Here is a 15,985-nt window from a genome sequence, read left to right on the forward strand (position 1 = left end):
ACATCAGACCGGAAGGCATCAGACTGGAAGGCCGGGACATCAGACCGGAAGGCATCAGACTGGAAGGCCGGGACATCAGACTGGAAAGCTGGCTCTGGCACTCCGGGCTGGAACTCTGGCTCTGTCACTCCGGGCTGGCTCTGGTACTCCAGGCTGGAACTCTGGCTCTCCACCAGGAACATCAAACTTCGGGCTCCTTCTCTCAAATTTGCCCCAAGATTCATTGGTCCGTACACCATAATTTCTAAACTGAATCCAGTTTGTTTCAAGCTCCAGATTCCCAAAAGCCTCAAAATCTCTAACTCCTTCCATGTTGCCCTTCTGAAGCCTTTAGTCCTCAATAAGTTCTCTCATCCTCTCTCTACCGTAGCACCGGTTTCTGAGGATGATCAGGAGTACGAGGTTAGCCAAATTTTGGATTCCCGACTCTGTAGAGGCATTCTCCAGTACCTCGTGCACTGGAAAGGTTTTGGTCCTGAGGAGAGGTCGTGGATTTCGGCTTCCGAGGTCTTTGCACCTCGTCTGTTGAGGAAGTTTCATTTGAAGTTCCCCTCTAAACCTGGTCCCAGGTGGTGAAGGGGGAGGCCTTGTAAGAGGGGGGGTACTGTCATGGTTATGCAATAGAGTTCGTCTGCTTACCTGTCTCCATGTGTTCATCTCTAGAGACCAGCCGACCCTCACCTTTGTAATCCATTCTCTGGCATGGCTCCACCCTAGCTCCTATCAGACAACTCTATATTAACCTGTGCACTGCAGGCCAACCCTGCTGATCAACCTTTGTGTGTTAGCTTCCTGTTACCTGCCGTGTGCTCTGCTGTCTCCTGACTATTCCTGTCTGCTTGTGGCCCCGACCTTGGCTTTGTCCCTTACCATCCCTATCCTCATGTTGCCTACTGTGGGTGTGAGCTGGGGGACCCTGGGGGTCGCGACCTGGAGCCAATTGCAGCCAAGTCCATCCTCACCACTCGAGGCTCTGGTGAACACCTGCTGGCTCTTAGACTCCGCGCCCCAGGGAATCTTACGCTCTAACCCCGGTGGGATCCATCTTGGTGTTCTGGTGGCCCTGATTTCCTATCACCTTGACCCCCGTCCGCAGCAGTCAGCCGTAGGGTCCACAACCTTGCGGTGCACTCCTAATCCCTACGGTGAGCATCTGTTACCTGGCCTCAAGGTGACCTGACACTATGTTAATTTAGAGGTAGGTGGTCAGGGAGCGGTTCCATTTATTCATCCTCTTTTAGGCCACTCCCACCATTAGATGCAATCTGGTCATGCTTATTGCGCTCTGTAGTATATATAGCAGGACTTTTCAACTGTATCCCAGAGGGGCTGATATTTTGTCACACTGGGGATGGTTTTCTAAAACTGAAACATCCAAAATCTGGTGCAGCTGTGCCAATAAGCTTCCAACTTCAGCTTGTTCAAGGCTTTGACAAAAAAAAAAAAAAACTGGAAGCTGATTGGGCACTCTCCAGTTTTCACAAATCAAACCCACTGTGTTGGCCTTTTACATGTAAGCCAGATAAATTACTTGTCCTGGGTATTATCAGTGTTTACAAATTGTGTTAGGAGGTCTGTCATTTTTTTTCAGATTGCCAATAAAAAAATAAGTGTTTTGACATTAAATTTTCTGATATGTCATTAAAAAAAAAATAGCTGGAGGTTGGCAACTGTGACAAATGTGGGGATAGCACGTTGTTGGTAAGTATATCACATGCTGAAAGTTCTAAGGGAAAATAAATAAATAATTAATTTACTAACAGTTACACTTTGCGCAAAATAAATCCTGATTGCCACCAAGAACACCGGCAGTAAGGGCCGGTTCACACCAGAGTATGGTGGGACTGCGTTGGGCTGCTATTCCAGTGCAGTCCAACCCCATGGACAAGGCAAAGGTCCCCGTTTCCTGTGCGTCCGCTTCACACCACTGCACTAAAAAAATTGGATTTTTATAACAGCTTACCTGTAAAATCCTTTTCTTGGAGTACATCACGGGACACAAAGCCATAGTAATAACTATATAGTTATATAGGTTTTTAGTTGATGGAACGCCCTAAGACAGGAAGTTCACCCCATATATAACCCCTCCCATTACTGGGAGTACCTAAGTTTTGTAGCCAAGCAATACACATGTAACCAAAGAGGGGAGGGACCTCTGTGTCCCGTGATGTACTCCAAGAAAAGGATTTTACGGGTAAGCTGTTATAAAAATTGTATTTTCTTTATTGTACATCACGGGACACAGAGCCATAATAATAACTATATAGGATGTCCCAGAGCAATGCTATCTGAGGGGAGGGAGACACAAACAAAAAAACAGGGCACCATCAGACTTGAGGAACTATACTGAAGCATGCAGCACATTGTGCCCAAATGCGATAGCCTCATGCCTTTTTACATCCACCTGATAGAATCTAGTGAATGTATGGACTGAAGACCAAGTTGTGGCCTTGCAGATTTGAGCCACGGAGGCATGGTGATGTACTGCCCACAAAGCACTAACAGCCCTGGTAGAGTGCTCTTTGGTGGAATCTTCCTCTTCAAAGCATAAGCTTGAACAATTACTTATCAAATCCACTTATAAATAGTAGACTTCGCTGCTGCCTATCCTTTCCTAGGACCTTCAAGCAGCATGAACAAAACATTTGTTTTTCGAATCTGTGCAGTCGCTTTCAAGTAGACTTTGACGGCTCTTACTATATCCAGCGAATGCAGCATAGAACAGGGTTCTGGAAAAAATGAAGGTAGAACAATATCCTGGTTTAGATAAAAACCTGACACTATCTTCAGTAGAAAGTTAGGATGAGGATGCAATACTACCCTATCCTTGTGAATAATTAAATATGGCTCTTTACAAAAAAGAGCAGCCAAATATGATACCCTTCTTGCAGAAGATATGACTGTTTCTGTAATACCGACATGAACTAAATTCAAGACCCAAGGGTTCAGGGATGGCTTAACTGGTGGATAAAGCTGCATTACCCCTGTCAAAGATGCGGACCAAAGAATGAGAAGCAAGTGGTCGCTGAAATAATATCGATAAGGCCGAGACCTGGCCTTTGATAGTACTCAAGGCCAGCTTCATCTCTAACCCTATTTTTAGAAAGGCAAGGATTCCACCTATGACATACTTTCTGGGGTGCCAACCCCTGGATTCACACCAGGAAACATGCCTTCCAGATTCTATAATATATGACTCTGGAGGCGGCTTTCTTGCATTCATCAAAGTAGATACAACTGATCGTGACCTCCCACGCTTCCTCAGAATGTGGGTTTCAATAGCCAAACCATTAAATTTAGCGCTTGTAAGGTAGGATGGAATGCCGGACCCTGCGAGAGCAGGTCCAGATGTGGTGGAAGGGTCCATGAGTCCTCTACCACCATCTTTACGATCTCTGCATACCAAGATCTTCTGGGCCACAAGAACCACCGACTTTCTTTCCTGCTTGATCCTGCGAAGAAGTCGGGGAAGCAGCAGAACAGGAGCGAATGCATAAATCAGTAAAAACTGATCCCGTGGGGTCACCAAGGCATCTGTCCCGCATGCTAGAGGATCCATTGTTCTTGACGCAAAGTTGTCGATCTTTTTGTTGAACCTGGACGTGAATAGGTCCACATCTGGGACCCCCATCTCTGGCATTTTGCCAGGAAGATATTGGGCTGAAGGGACCATTCCGCTGGGAACAACTGCTGGTGACTCAAGTAGTTTACCTACCAATTTTTTATTCCTGGAATAAAGACTGCTGATAGGCAAGGAACATGATTTTCTGCCCAAGTTAGGATATGGTTTACATCTCTCTGGGCCCAAAGACTTCTTGTGCCCCCCTGGTGATTGATATAGGCCACGGCCGTGGCATTGTCAGACTGGATTCTGACAGGACAATTCTGTAATCTGAATGTCCAGGCCCTCAGGGCCAAGCTTTCTGTTTGAATCTCCAGAATATTGATGGGCAAGGTCCTTTCAGATCTGGACCACTTCCCCTGGGCAGTCGCCTCCTCCAGGACTGTTTCCTAACCCGATGCACTTTCGGCGGAGTTCTGACAGATTTTCCGAACGAACAGACTTGGCCACACACAAACGGCCAAAATCCGTTTGTTTTGAGCCTGATGACATAAGACGGAACTAAAAAAAAGGAAGTTCAAAGGTAGTTCAATAGTCAGTAGCCAATAGCTTCGCTTGCGTCGTATTTGGTCTGTCGGACCAGCATACAGATGAACGGTTTTCCCGATAGGAATTGAGTCCGTCGGATAGATTTGAAACATGTTCTATTTCTAGGTCTGTCGGATTTTTTTTTACAAAAAACTACCGGATTAGCCCACACACGATCGGATTGTCCGACAGACTGATTCCATCAGACTTAGTCTGCCGGAAAGTCCAGGCGTGTGTACGTGGCATTAGAAATAGATGCACTGAGAGGTCTAAGGCTTGGAAATTTCAAGTGGATAGGATTCTGTGTTGCAACAGTCTCGAATGAAACTGAGCATAGGGGACGGCTTTGAACGAAGCCACCAACTTCAATAAGAACCTCATGCAAAGGCTAATAGGAGGGTCTTTCTTTGCTCTGACGACCCGGACCAGCTCCTTTATGGCGCTGATCTTTGCTTGCGGCAAAAATACTTTTTCTGGTCTGTATCTATGATCAGACCCAAGTATTCTAGCCTTCTTAATGGTTTTAAGGAAGATTTCTCTAGGTTGAGAACCCAACCTAGGCTTTCCAAGTAGTTGACTGTAGTGACCATGCTTTTGTCTAAGCGGGCTACCGACCTGTCTAACAAGAGCTAGGTATGCAATAACTGTTATATCCTGAGCTCTTAGTCTGGCCAGAGGAGGAGCTAGAACTTTTGTGAACAGCCGGGGTGCAGTGGCTAGTCTGAAAGGCAAAGCTACGAACTGAAAATTTAGTTTTTCTACCTTGAAATGTAGAAATTACTGATGAGCGGGAGAATTGGACACATGCAGGTATGCATGCTTGGTGTCGATTGATGCCAGAAGCTCTCCTCCTTGCAGGATGGAGACTACTGACTTGATTCCATGCAAAACGAGTGGATATTTAGGAATCGGTTCAGATCCTTGAGATCTAGAATGGGTCGGACATCCCCATTTGGTTTTGGCACAATGAAGAGGTTTGAATAAAACCCCAACCCCTGCTCTTCCGTGGGAACCTCCATGATCACTCCTTGAAACAAAAGCCGGTCTAAAGCTTGAAAGAGAGACTTTTTTCTATGGATCTTTGGAGGCAGTTGACCTGAGAAAACGAGGATACGGAAACTCCCAGAACTCTAGTTTGTAACCCAGAGCTACTGTGGAGAGCACCCATCTGTCCCTAAATTCTTTCTGCCAGACCCTTGAGAGCTGCAGAAGTCTTCCCCCCACTCGCGCGAGCGCCCCTTCATAAAGAGGCCTTAGCATTCTGCTTTGTAGGTTTCCTTCCCCAGGACTTCTTCTGTCCCTGGGGTTGACCCTGAGGTTTACACCTTGAACCTGACGGCAAAGGCTGTCGTGATTGCCTAGAGGCTGACGCCCCTGACCCTGGAGAAGGAGCCCGTTTAAATGAAGAACGTTTATTCCTTTTCCCACTTGAAATTTTCTGGATGTATTTATCCAAATCCTTTCAAAACAGCCATTCACCGTGAAAAGGAAAACCAGCCAGGAGTTTTTTGCATATCGCTTTGGCTGACTAATTTTTCAACTATAAGACCCTATGCATATGCACAAGTCCAAGAGTCAGGCATGAAGCCTGAAGGATAGAATCTCTAATAGCGTCAATAGCAAAACATAATGCCCCTGGTAGCTTGGCTAAATCCCATGCCTGTTGATCAGGGATGACCTTGAGCACATGTCTCAACTGGTGCTTCAGGGATTGACATAAAAATATTTAGCCAGCAGTACTGAGCAAAAATTAGTGCCACATCCAGTATTAAAGAAAAAGAGAAGAAAATTCCTTTGTGGTGGACTTTTAAGGCACGATATAATGGAGAAAATTATATTAATTTTTAAGGTTTCAAGATATTTATTTAGAAAACATAAAAAACAGGGAATGCTTAAACATGTCTAAAACGTTATCACCGTCATTAGATATATAATAAAATCTATACTTTTTGCACCCAACACGTTTCAGAGTACAGAGTTGTCTCCTTCTTCAGGGGTATATGTTAGCAAGAAGAAATTGTGTTCTAAAATAGAGTAATGAATGAATGAGTATATAACATTTACATTAAATGTACACATAGTTAGAATGAATTCTTAAAATTTACTTATATACATTGCGACGGTATGGTTAACATTCCAATGATTGTTTCTTTAACCACTTAAGGACCGACTCACGCCGATATACGTTGGCAGAATGGCACGGCTGGGCACAATCACATACCTGTACGTGGCTCTTTAAGTGCCCAGCCGTGGGCCGGGAGCGCACCGCTGCCGGCGCGCTCCCAATCCGGTCCTAAGCTCCGTGGCACCAGCTTACCCGATCACAGCTGGTGTCCCGCGATCGGGTCACAGAGCGGAAGAAGGAGGAGAGGTCTCTTCCTAGTGTGGCTGTCCCTGATCGTCTGTTCCCTTTTATATATACCCACATAGTTATTTCTATGGCTCTGTGTCCCGTGATGTACGAAAAAGAAATAGTACCACATACAGTACTTTTTTTCAGCGTAGTGCAGTGGAAAGCAATCCAGCCTCGCACGGCCAGTGTTCCGTTCGAATTGGCGACCCGTCAGATTAGGTAACGAAAGTAAGGCTCCGTCAGTTGCGCATGCGTCCACCTCTACCACGTTTGCTCATCTGAAAACACCTGCAGTCAGAAGAAGGCAGAGGACATCTTACTACACCCAGCTAAATCTTGAATTTCAAATAATTTTAGCAATAAAGTAAGCGGATATAAATAAATATAGTGTATTGACATCAGTGATGCGGTTTGAATGTTACATTTTTAAAGCCTCAAGGTTTAACACTCAGCAGTGTGGGGTGTTCCAACATGGCCTCTGCCACCTTCCTACTACTGGCATCCAGCTCCTTTAAAAATTGAACATCCAAACAGCATCACAGATGTCAACATGCAATATTTATTTATATACGCTCACTTTATTGCTAAAATTACTGTGAAATTCAAGACATAGCTGGGTGTAGTAAGATATCCACTGCCGCTTCTTCGGACTGCGGGTATTCTGCCAGATGAGAAAACCTGGTAGCGGTGGACGCATGCACAACTGACAAGATGTCACTTCCATTACCTAATCTGATGGGTCGCCGATTCTGATGGAACGCCGGCAATTCAACTTTATGAGATGTCTGCATGACATCTCAATAAAGTTGATTTAAAAGAGGAAAAAAGGAAGAGCGCGATCCGCCGAGCTCAGCACATCATCACTCTGCAGATCTCAGCCGGATCGCACCAAACATTGTGCTGCACAAATCATTAACTGCTTGACGCCCGCTGGCTGTCATATGACGGCCAGGCGGCATGGCTCTCATTCTGGGAGGGCGTCATATGACACCCTCGCCTTCTCGGCCCACCAGGGGGTGCAGGCCGGTGGCGGCAATTGTGTGCGCCCAGTGTGTCACTGTCTGCCGGGCACCCACGATTGCCTTGCAACACAGCAGGACCATGGATCTGTGTGTGTAAACTCACAGATCCACGTCCTGTCAGAGAGGAGACCAATGGTGTATTCCTTGTACAGAGGAACACTGATTGGTCTCCTCCACTTGTGAATTCCCTCCCCCTACAGTTAGAATCACTCCCTAGGAACATAATTAACCGCTCGATCACCCCCTAGTGTTAACCTCTTCCCTGCCAGTCACATTTATACAGTAATCAATGCAATTTTATAGCACCGATCGCTGTATAAATGTGAATGGTCCCAAAAATGTGTCCGATATGTTCGCCGCAATATTGCAGTCACGAAAAAAAAAAAAAAAAAAAAACGCAGATCGCCGTCATTACTAGTAAAAAAAAAAAAATAATAAAAATACTAACTTTAACCCCTATTTTGTAGACCCTATAACTTTTGCACAAAGCAATCAATTTACGCTTATTGCGATTTTTTTTTACCAAAAATATGCAGAAGAATACATATTGGCCTAAACTGGGGAAAAAATTTGTTTAAAAAAAAATGGATATTTATTATAGCAAAAGGTAAAAAAATATTGCGTTTTTTTTCAAAATTGGCACTCTTCTTTTGTTTATAGCGGAAAAAAAAAAAAAAACTACAGAGGGGAAAAAATTATAACAATTTCATCTGGGTACAGTGTTACATAGTTAGTAAGGTTGAATAAAGACAACAGTCCATCCAGTTCAACCTGAGTGAGTGTCTACAAATGTCCCTATCCCTGTACATTGCACACTCACATCGGTCCCTACCCTCAAGGAGCCCACAATCCAAGGTCCCCATTCATATACTAGGGCCAATTTTTGGACAGAAGACAATTAACCTACCTGCATGTCTTTGCATTGTGGGAGGAAACCGGAGTACCCGGAGGAAACCCAGGCAGGCACAGGGAGAACATGCAAACTCCAGGCAGGTATTGTCGTGGTTGGGATTGGAACCAGCGACCCTTCTTACTGCTACGTGAGAGGGCTAACCACTATGCCACCCTATAATGTGTGTAGTGTTGTATGACCACACAATTGTCATTCAAAGTGTGACAGCGCTGAAAGCTGAAAAATGGCTTGGGCAGGAAGGGGGTGAAAATGCACTGTATTAAGATGGTTTAAAATGGGCCTGAAATATAAAAACTGAAATAAACATGGAACCAGGGGCGGAGGCAAACGGTTAATTGCCCCCTCCGAGAATACCGCCAGCTGATGACAGCACGGCAGGTTCCGCGGGTACCAGCGCGACCGGTTCCGCGGGTGGCAGCGCGGCCTATTCCGTGGGTGCCAGCGCGGCCGGTTCCGCGGGTGCCAGCGCGGCCGGTTCCGCGGGTGCCCACGCTGAGTGGACGGGTGGGGGGGCAGCTGGGTGGCTTAGGAGGGCTGCTGGCCAATCAGGAAGCCAGCAGGCAGGGGAGCAGGGAGATTACATCATCTCTCACTGCCCTGCATCCCTCCAGTTCCGCCCTCACTGTGCAGGAAGCTGTGTGCAGCAGAGAGATTACATCATCTCTCTGCTGCCTATCTTCACTCTGGACTCAACAAAAGACCACCTTAGCAGAAAAGTGACACAGTAGGTGACAATACGCAATGTGTGGCAGGCTACGTGGCAAGTGGCAATCCGCAATGTGTGGCAGACTACGTGGCAAGTGGCAATCCACAATGTGTGGCAGACTACGTGGCAATCCGCAATGTGTGGCAGACTATGTGGCAAGTGGCAATCCGCAATGTGTGGCAGACTACGTGGCAAGTGGCAATCCGCAATGTGTGGCAGACTACGTGGCAAGTGGCAATCCGCAATGTGTGGCAGACTACGTGGCAATCCGCAATGTGTGGCAGGCTACGTGGCAAGTGGCAATCCGCAATGTGTGGCAGGTGACGTGGCAATCCGCAATGTGTTGCAGGCTACGTGGCAAGTGGCAATCCGCAATGTGTGGCAGGCAACGTGGCAAGTGGCAATCCGCAATGTGTGGCAGGTGACGTGGCAATCCGCAATGTGTTGCAGGCTACGTGGCAAGTGGCAATCCGCAATGTGTGGCAGGCAACGTGGCAAGTGACAATCCGCAATGTGTGGCAGGTGACGTGGCAAGTGACAATCCGCAATGTGTGGCAGGTGACGTGGCAAGTGACAATCCCCAATGTGTGGCAGGTGACGTGGCAAGTGGCAATCCGCAATGTGTGGCAGGCGACGTGGCAAGTGGCAATCCGCAATGTGTGGCAGGTGACGTGGCAAGTGGCAATCCGCAATGTGTGGCAGGTGACGTGGCAAGTGGCAATCCGCAATGTGTGGCAGGTGACGTGGCAAGTGGCAATCCGCAATGTGTGGCAGGCTACGTGGCAATCCGCATCTGGTGGCAGGCGATGTGGCAAGTGACAATCCGCAATGTGTGGCAGGTGACGTGGCAAGTGACAATCCGCAATATGTGGCAGGTGACGTGGCAAGTGACAATCCGCAATGTGTGGCAGGCTACGTTGCAAGTGGCAATCCGCAATGTGTGGCAGGCAACGTGGCAAGTGACAATCCGCAATGTGTGGCAGGCTACGTGGCAAGTGACAATCCGCAATGTGTGGCAGGTGACGTAGCAAGTAACAATCCGCATTTGGTGACAAGTGACGTGGCAAGTGACAATCCGCATTTGGTGGCAGGCGACATGGCAAATGACACCCTCAGGGCTCCCACTGATTCTGCATTATGGTGAGTTGAACCATCTAATTTTATAGTACAATGTATTAATAGAAATAATGCGCTTCAATCATCCTGACACCATAACAACCAAGGTGCCGTAATGATTGAAGCGCCAATACCAGCCATTTCCCATATAAATTGCCCCCAAAAAAACATATTTTATAGCAGTGCCCCTCCCGAGACTAGACTCTGGATCCGCCCTTGCATGGAACTGGCATGTACTGTAGCAGGTGATGTATCAGATAGTGTCCCCCATTACATAGTGTCAGCCCTGTACTGCGCTTGCAATTTTGGCAGAACACCGGATTCAGCACTACAATTACGCTGCATGTACAATTAAACCTTATGGCTTCCTACAAATGGAGGAAACAGCCCTGCTTCACATTTCATACAGTAGGGCAAAGAAAAAAAAAACGACATAAGCAAACGATAACAAATGACTTTCTCCTGTGGTACAACAGTTATGGACAACAATCGCCTCACTATCTAATCACAGTGACACACATCCCGAGTACCCAGCACTTCCGTGACAGAAATTCAACTGCGCGTGCGCCTGCTTGCTGACTCCAGGAGGCTTTTCTATTGGCTGCTAATAGCACGTGCTACTGTTTACATTGACCAATTGCCTTGTGAGGGTTTGTGGGCGTGCTGTTGAGTTCAGCGCCAACGTTTGATACGGCGAAGGTTTACTGAGGCTGGAAAGTTTTGTGGACGTGATGGCGGCGGATGATGAGTTTTGTAGGAACGAAATGCTTTCCCTTTACCTGTGTAATTCCTGTCACAGCGTCCTGAGTGAAGGGTTGTCTCTGTGCGGACACAATGAGAAATTGACGGTCATAGCCTTTCTACGTAAGTTTCTGTCAGAAATCCTTACTATCTCAGATATTCTGTATGAATGGCGGTGTACTGGTTGAAGTGACTAATAGTAATTAGTCTATTAAAGCTTGGTGTGTGGAAAGTGGGCTCTGATAAGCTGCCATTGGTTATGATTCCTTGACGTTCCATAGAATGATTATAAAGAAGGCAGACCAGCATTCTGATCCAATTACTGTCAATTGGGATACAGACGCTGCTCCCAATTTGACATCCATGGGGGGTGTACGGCCATGAACACAGACGCATGCACATGTCAAATTGGGAGTAATGGTCGTGTTTGTGTAGCCACCGCATCCCATGAGTAGGACTGCCTGCATAGGAATGCACAGAAAATCTGTGTGGGTTAATGCAGCCTTGCATAGGCATGTGCTGTAGTGCGCCCTGTGTAAATGAGTCCCTCGTCTTTCTCTGCTTTTGGTATTCTCAGAAAACCTGAGAAGGGGCCTGAATGATTCATGAACAGGTAAACCTTTGAGTACAGAATAGGGGGCACAGGCAGGTACTGGGGCTTTGTACCTTAAGGCTGGGTTCACACCACAGCGATGCGGGAACGCCGCGAATCCGCAGCGTTTTCCCGCATCGCATGACTCCCGCCGGCAGTTCACACTGCCCTATGCGAACGGCTGGGAGTGTCAATGAAATGTTAATGGCACCCCCAGATCCGTCCGCATATCGCAGTGTGATCTGCAGACTCGCACAGGAATCGGATCGCATGGTGTGAACACCCATGCGATCCGATTCTGCTGCGGACCAAAAAAAAGGGTCCCGTGCGAGTTTGCTGCGGGAGCGATGCAAATTCAGCCATACTATCTGTATGGCTGAACTCGCATTGCTACGGAGATCGGATGTGATTTGCACTGCAGTGCGGTGCGAATCACATCTGGATCTCCCCCCGCAGCAGTGTGAACCCGGCCTAAAGGAGAAGTCCAGCCTAAGCTTGTTTGGCTGGGCTTCTGCTATGGATCAGAGGAGTGCAGTTCATTTTGCGCTCCTCCTGTGACCCATTTTTAGCAGAGAGCTGAAGTCTGCTCCCTGCTGACAACACATGTATCAGTCCTGACACCTGTCTCAGTGAGCCGATGAGAGCTTGTGATGGGCACCACAGCTCAGCGATCGCATGAGCGAAGAGACAGATGAGCAGGGAACTGTGACTGACTGTGTGTCTGCAGCTCATGGAGCTCTGAAAATCGAGCAATTGGCGGTTATTGGTATGGTGGAGGCGCCGGGGTAGAGATGCAGCATCGGAGCCATGTCGCATCCACCTCCCTGGCTTCGGCATCCATCCTGGGAATGGATGCCGAAGCCAGGGAGGGCTGCAGATCCAGCCAGGATTCAATCCCACCTCGGGGGCTCCTATGGCCAGGGGTCCTCCCTGGCAAGGAGCTTTCCGGGCACAGATGTGTGTTCTGGTGCTCCTGTGGGTACATACCACCCAGGCCAGGTGCTGAAGGAACCGGCAGGTCGGCTGTATTCCAGGTCGGCCAGGAAGGGGTGGATGGCAGTCTTGCCCACCGGCGTGGGTTCCTGACCAGAGGAGGAGGAAAGGATTGCAAAACCCTCCAGAGTGAGAGCAGAAAAAGTGTTCTGGCTACTGGACCCCAGGGTGGAGCAAGATAGCGCTGGTTCCCTTTCTGGCGGCTGGACCATGACAAGATGGCAGATCCGTCGAGTCAGAGTCTCTCCCATCTACCTCACGCTAGAAGCCAAACTTTCTTCCGGCGGCGGGGCTCCAGCAAAACGGCATTGGGCTGCGTGACGAGACCCATAAAGTTCCCGGAGGAGCAAGGCGGAGGTCCCACAAGTCCCTCTCCTCCTGTTCCAAACCAGCCACAGCCGAGTTGGTTGTGACCAGAATGGAGAGAGGAAGATACAGCGGTGGCTGCAGCCCAGGAGGAGGCCACGGGTTGTTTAGTCTACCTCTTTTTGGCAAGTGGTTGGTTAAAGCGGAGGTCCACCCTAAAGTGGATCTTCCGCTCATTGGAACCCTCCCCCCCCCTCCGGCGCCACAATTGGCACCTTTCAGGGGGGAGGGGGGGTGCAGGTACCTGTACTGGTATCTGCACCCACTTCCGGCGTACATTCTGCAGAAGGTACACCCCTTTCTGCAGAATCTACACCCCTTTCCGAAGGTCCCCCGCTGCCTGCTGGGAAACACACGGATCCCAGAGACAGCGGGGACCATCCTTATTGCGCAGCGCGACTCGTGCATGCGCAGTAGGGAACTGGGAAATGAAGCCTTTCGGCTCCACTTCCTGATTCCCATACCCAAGATGGCGGCGGCAGCACCCGAGAGACGATCGAGAGATCGGCTTCGGGTGCCGACATGGCGGGCGCGCTGGGCGGGTAAGTGTCACTATTTTAAAAGTCAGCAGCTGCAGTATTTGTAGCTACTGGCTTTTAAAAAAACAAAATCGGCGGACTCCCGCTTTAAGGGTGGTTTTACCCACACCCCTTGTGGGGGCAGGAGATAGAGTACAGCCTGTTGTAATTTGAGTACTGTTTTATCTCCCTAGAGCCCAGTGGATCTACTCAAGGGGCCCACAGGTCTTAGCCCAAAACCCCCCTCCCCTTAGAGCAAAAAGGTGCAGGTATTGTAACGAACCCTCCCACAGGATCATTGAAACTTCTTTGCTATAGATGCATCGACAAACTGTCAGGCAAAGAAACCTCAGCAGTGATGAGGGCCTTCCTCTTAGTACAGTTGGAGATGCTCGTTACACTCTAAGCTATCATAAAAACGATGATGGCATCAAAAGATGGGATAGCACTAGTGGCAGAGAGACCCTGTCTTCTAGGGAGGGTACGTCTGCCAGAAACCAAAGACCCCTGCAGAGATCTCCCTCTAGGTAGGAGCATCAGTCCCTGTTAAAAGAGAAGTATGTGTCTGTGTTTTTTATTTATTTATTTATTTTTTTGTTCTAATCATACTTCAGTGGATGGAGCATCAGACAGATGCACTGAGAACCGAGCCACCAAACACTGCCGATGGCTCGGTTCTCACTCCTCCCTGAGCAGAGCGATTCTGACTTCTCTCATTGAAGCAATTAGCTGTGGAGGGACGGGGAGCATCTGTCTCAGCAGGTTGCTGAGGCTGCCATAAATCTAGGCAGCTTGGGAAGTCAGGGAATCCGACTGGCAGTGACATCAGCGGAGAGTGGACTTCAGACCTCTCCCTGCTGAAAACGGGTCACAGGAGTGCTTAGGAGAAGCCCAACCTAAAAGCTCCAGCTGGACTTCTCCTTTTAAGGTTTGCAATCCTTACAAACAAAGGGATACAGCATTGGTAGTTCCAAGCTCTCCCCATTTGGTTTAACAAAAAGCCCAAGGGTATTCACAAAGGTCCTGGAAGTGGCTTGCCTGCATCTTTTAGGGGCTCTCCCTTATACCCCATCTAGACAATATCCTGATTTACGGTCCTTCTTTACAGCAGGTGAGAAATTATATAGACAAATTGATTCTCACCTTGGAGACCCTAGGTTGGATTGTGAACCGAGAGAAGTCATCGCTCGAACAGTCAGTTAAAGCCCTACCTGGGTTATTTAGTGGATACAAGGGCTCAAAAGCTTTTCGCAGTTGTCTCCCAGGATAGCCCTAGAGAGATGGACTCCCTCCCATAGCCACAGGAAACGCATTGCCACAGTTCAAAAGGTGGTCCCTGGCCAGTCATGTGTTTCCTCCGTCGGAGGAACATGTTGATGAGGAACCAGAAGGATGTCGTCTCTTAGGGGCTGTCCGAAGGGAGTGGAGACCGCACAGGGGGACTGGATCCTATCTGTTGGCTCCAGCGAAGTCTTTTCCTTTTTTTTTCCTTTTTTTTTTCCTTTTTTCCTTTTTTCCTTTTTCTTTGGGCTTGGGTACCGTCCAGCATTACAGGAGCAGACCCGCTACCCCTCCTTCCAGTGCCGAGGTGTGCCAGTGGCAGGGTGACGCATGTTCCCCCCTGAAGCTGTGTAGGTGGATTCGTCCATCTTGGCTTTTTGCTGAGACGCGGTGTCGGCTAGAGACGCCGTTTGCGTCATCTCCGGCGGAACCGCATCGTCGATGCGCGCTGAGACTTCTGGTTCCAGGGCGCAATGAGGAAGGGGAAAGTCCAGACTGGGGCTACTAAATCCCAACCGTTGTCCAGCAATACTGGACTAGCGGGGGGGACCACTGAGGCAAACCCTTAGGACACTGGCGGATGCAGGCACCAGCCAAACCCAGGTGGGCTGCTGGGCAAGCCCTGTACTGCGGTTTTTTTCATGTGGGTAGTTGTAAGGCTAGGACTTGTAGTACTCCATGGTGGTGGATGTCTCGCTGTCCTGGGTTTTGGCAGTTTGGTTGCAGCACAGATGTTTAAGCACTTCAATACCGGGCCATAGTCAAATGACACCCACAGATGGGATCTCCCATTCTGGGTGGGTGTCGTGATGTCCTCAGTATTTCGCAACTCTTGCGGGGCCCCCATAGCGGCGATCATGGATGAGGTGTGTTCCTCGGGCGCAACCCATTCTCCGATACACATGATCGGCCGTGTCCAATCACAGCCGGTCACATGTACCGTGTACATTCATGGTACACGCATCTAGGGCGGCGATCGGGGATGCGGCTTGTCACCCTGACACAGCCCAACCCCGATTGCAGTAAAGAGCCAATGACATTGCTTTACAAAATGGGGTCATTTTGGGGGTAATTCCATTGTTCTGGTGCTCCAGGACCTTCAAAAGTGTGATGGGTAGGAATGAAATGAGATGTGTAATTTATGCTCCTAGAACGCCTGAAGGTACTACTTCAATGTTGGGCCTCTGTATATGGCTAGGCTGTGTAAAAGTCTTAAACGTGGTATTGCCATACT

General features: G+C 48.5%; 1 protein-coding gene across 1 annotated transcript in view; it reads left to right on the plus strand.

Annotated features, from left to right (window-relative positions):
* Positions 1-10,908: 10,908 nt before the first annotated feature.
* OIP5 (Opa interacting protein 5) overlaps positions 10,909-15,985 on the plus strand; it is a 233,061-nt gene continuing 227,984 nt past the window's right edge. Inside the window, exon 1 of the mRNA XM_077493941.1 lies at positions 10,909-11,124. Within this exon, the coding sequence (XP_077350067.1) occupies positions 10,992-11,124 (133 nt within the window). The 5' untranslated portion in view covers positions 10,909-10,991. The remainder of the gene's footprint in view (positions 11,125-15,985) is intronic.

This window comes from Lithobates pipiens, unplaced genomic scaffold (assembly GCF_037356315.1).
Source record: "Lithobates pipiens isolate NorthernLeopardFrog02 unplaced genomic scaffold, aLitPip1_a1.2 Scaffold_19, whole genome shotgun sequence".
NCBI lineage: Eukaryota > Metazoa > Chordata > Amphibia > Anura > Ranidae > Lithobates > Lithobates pipiens.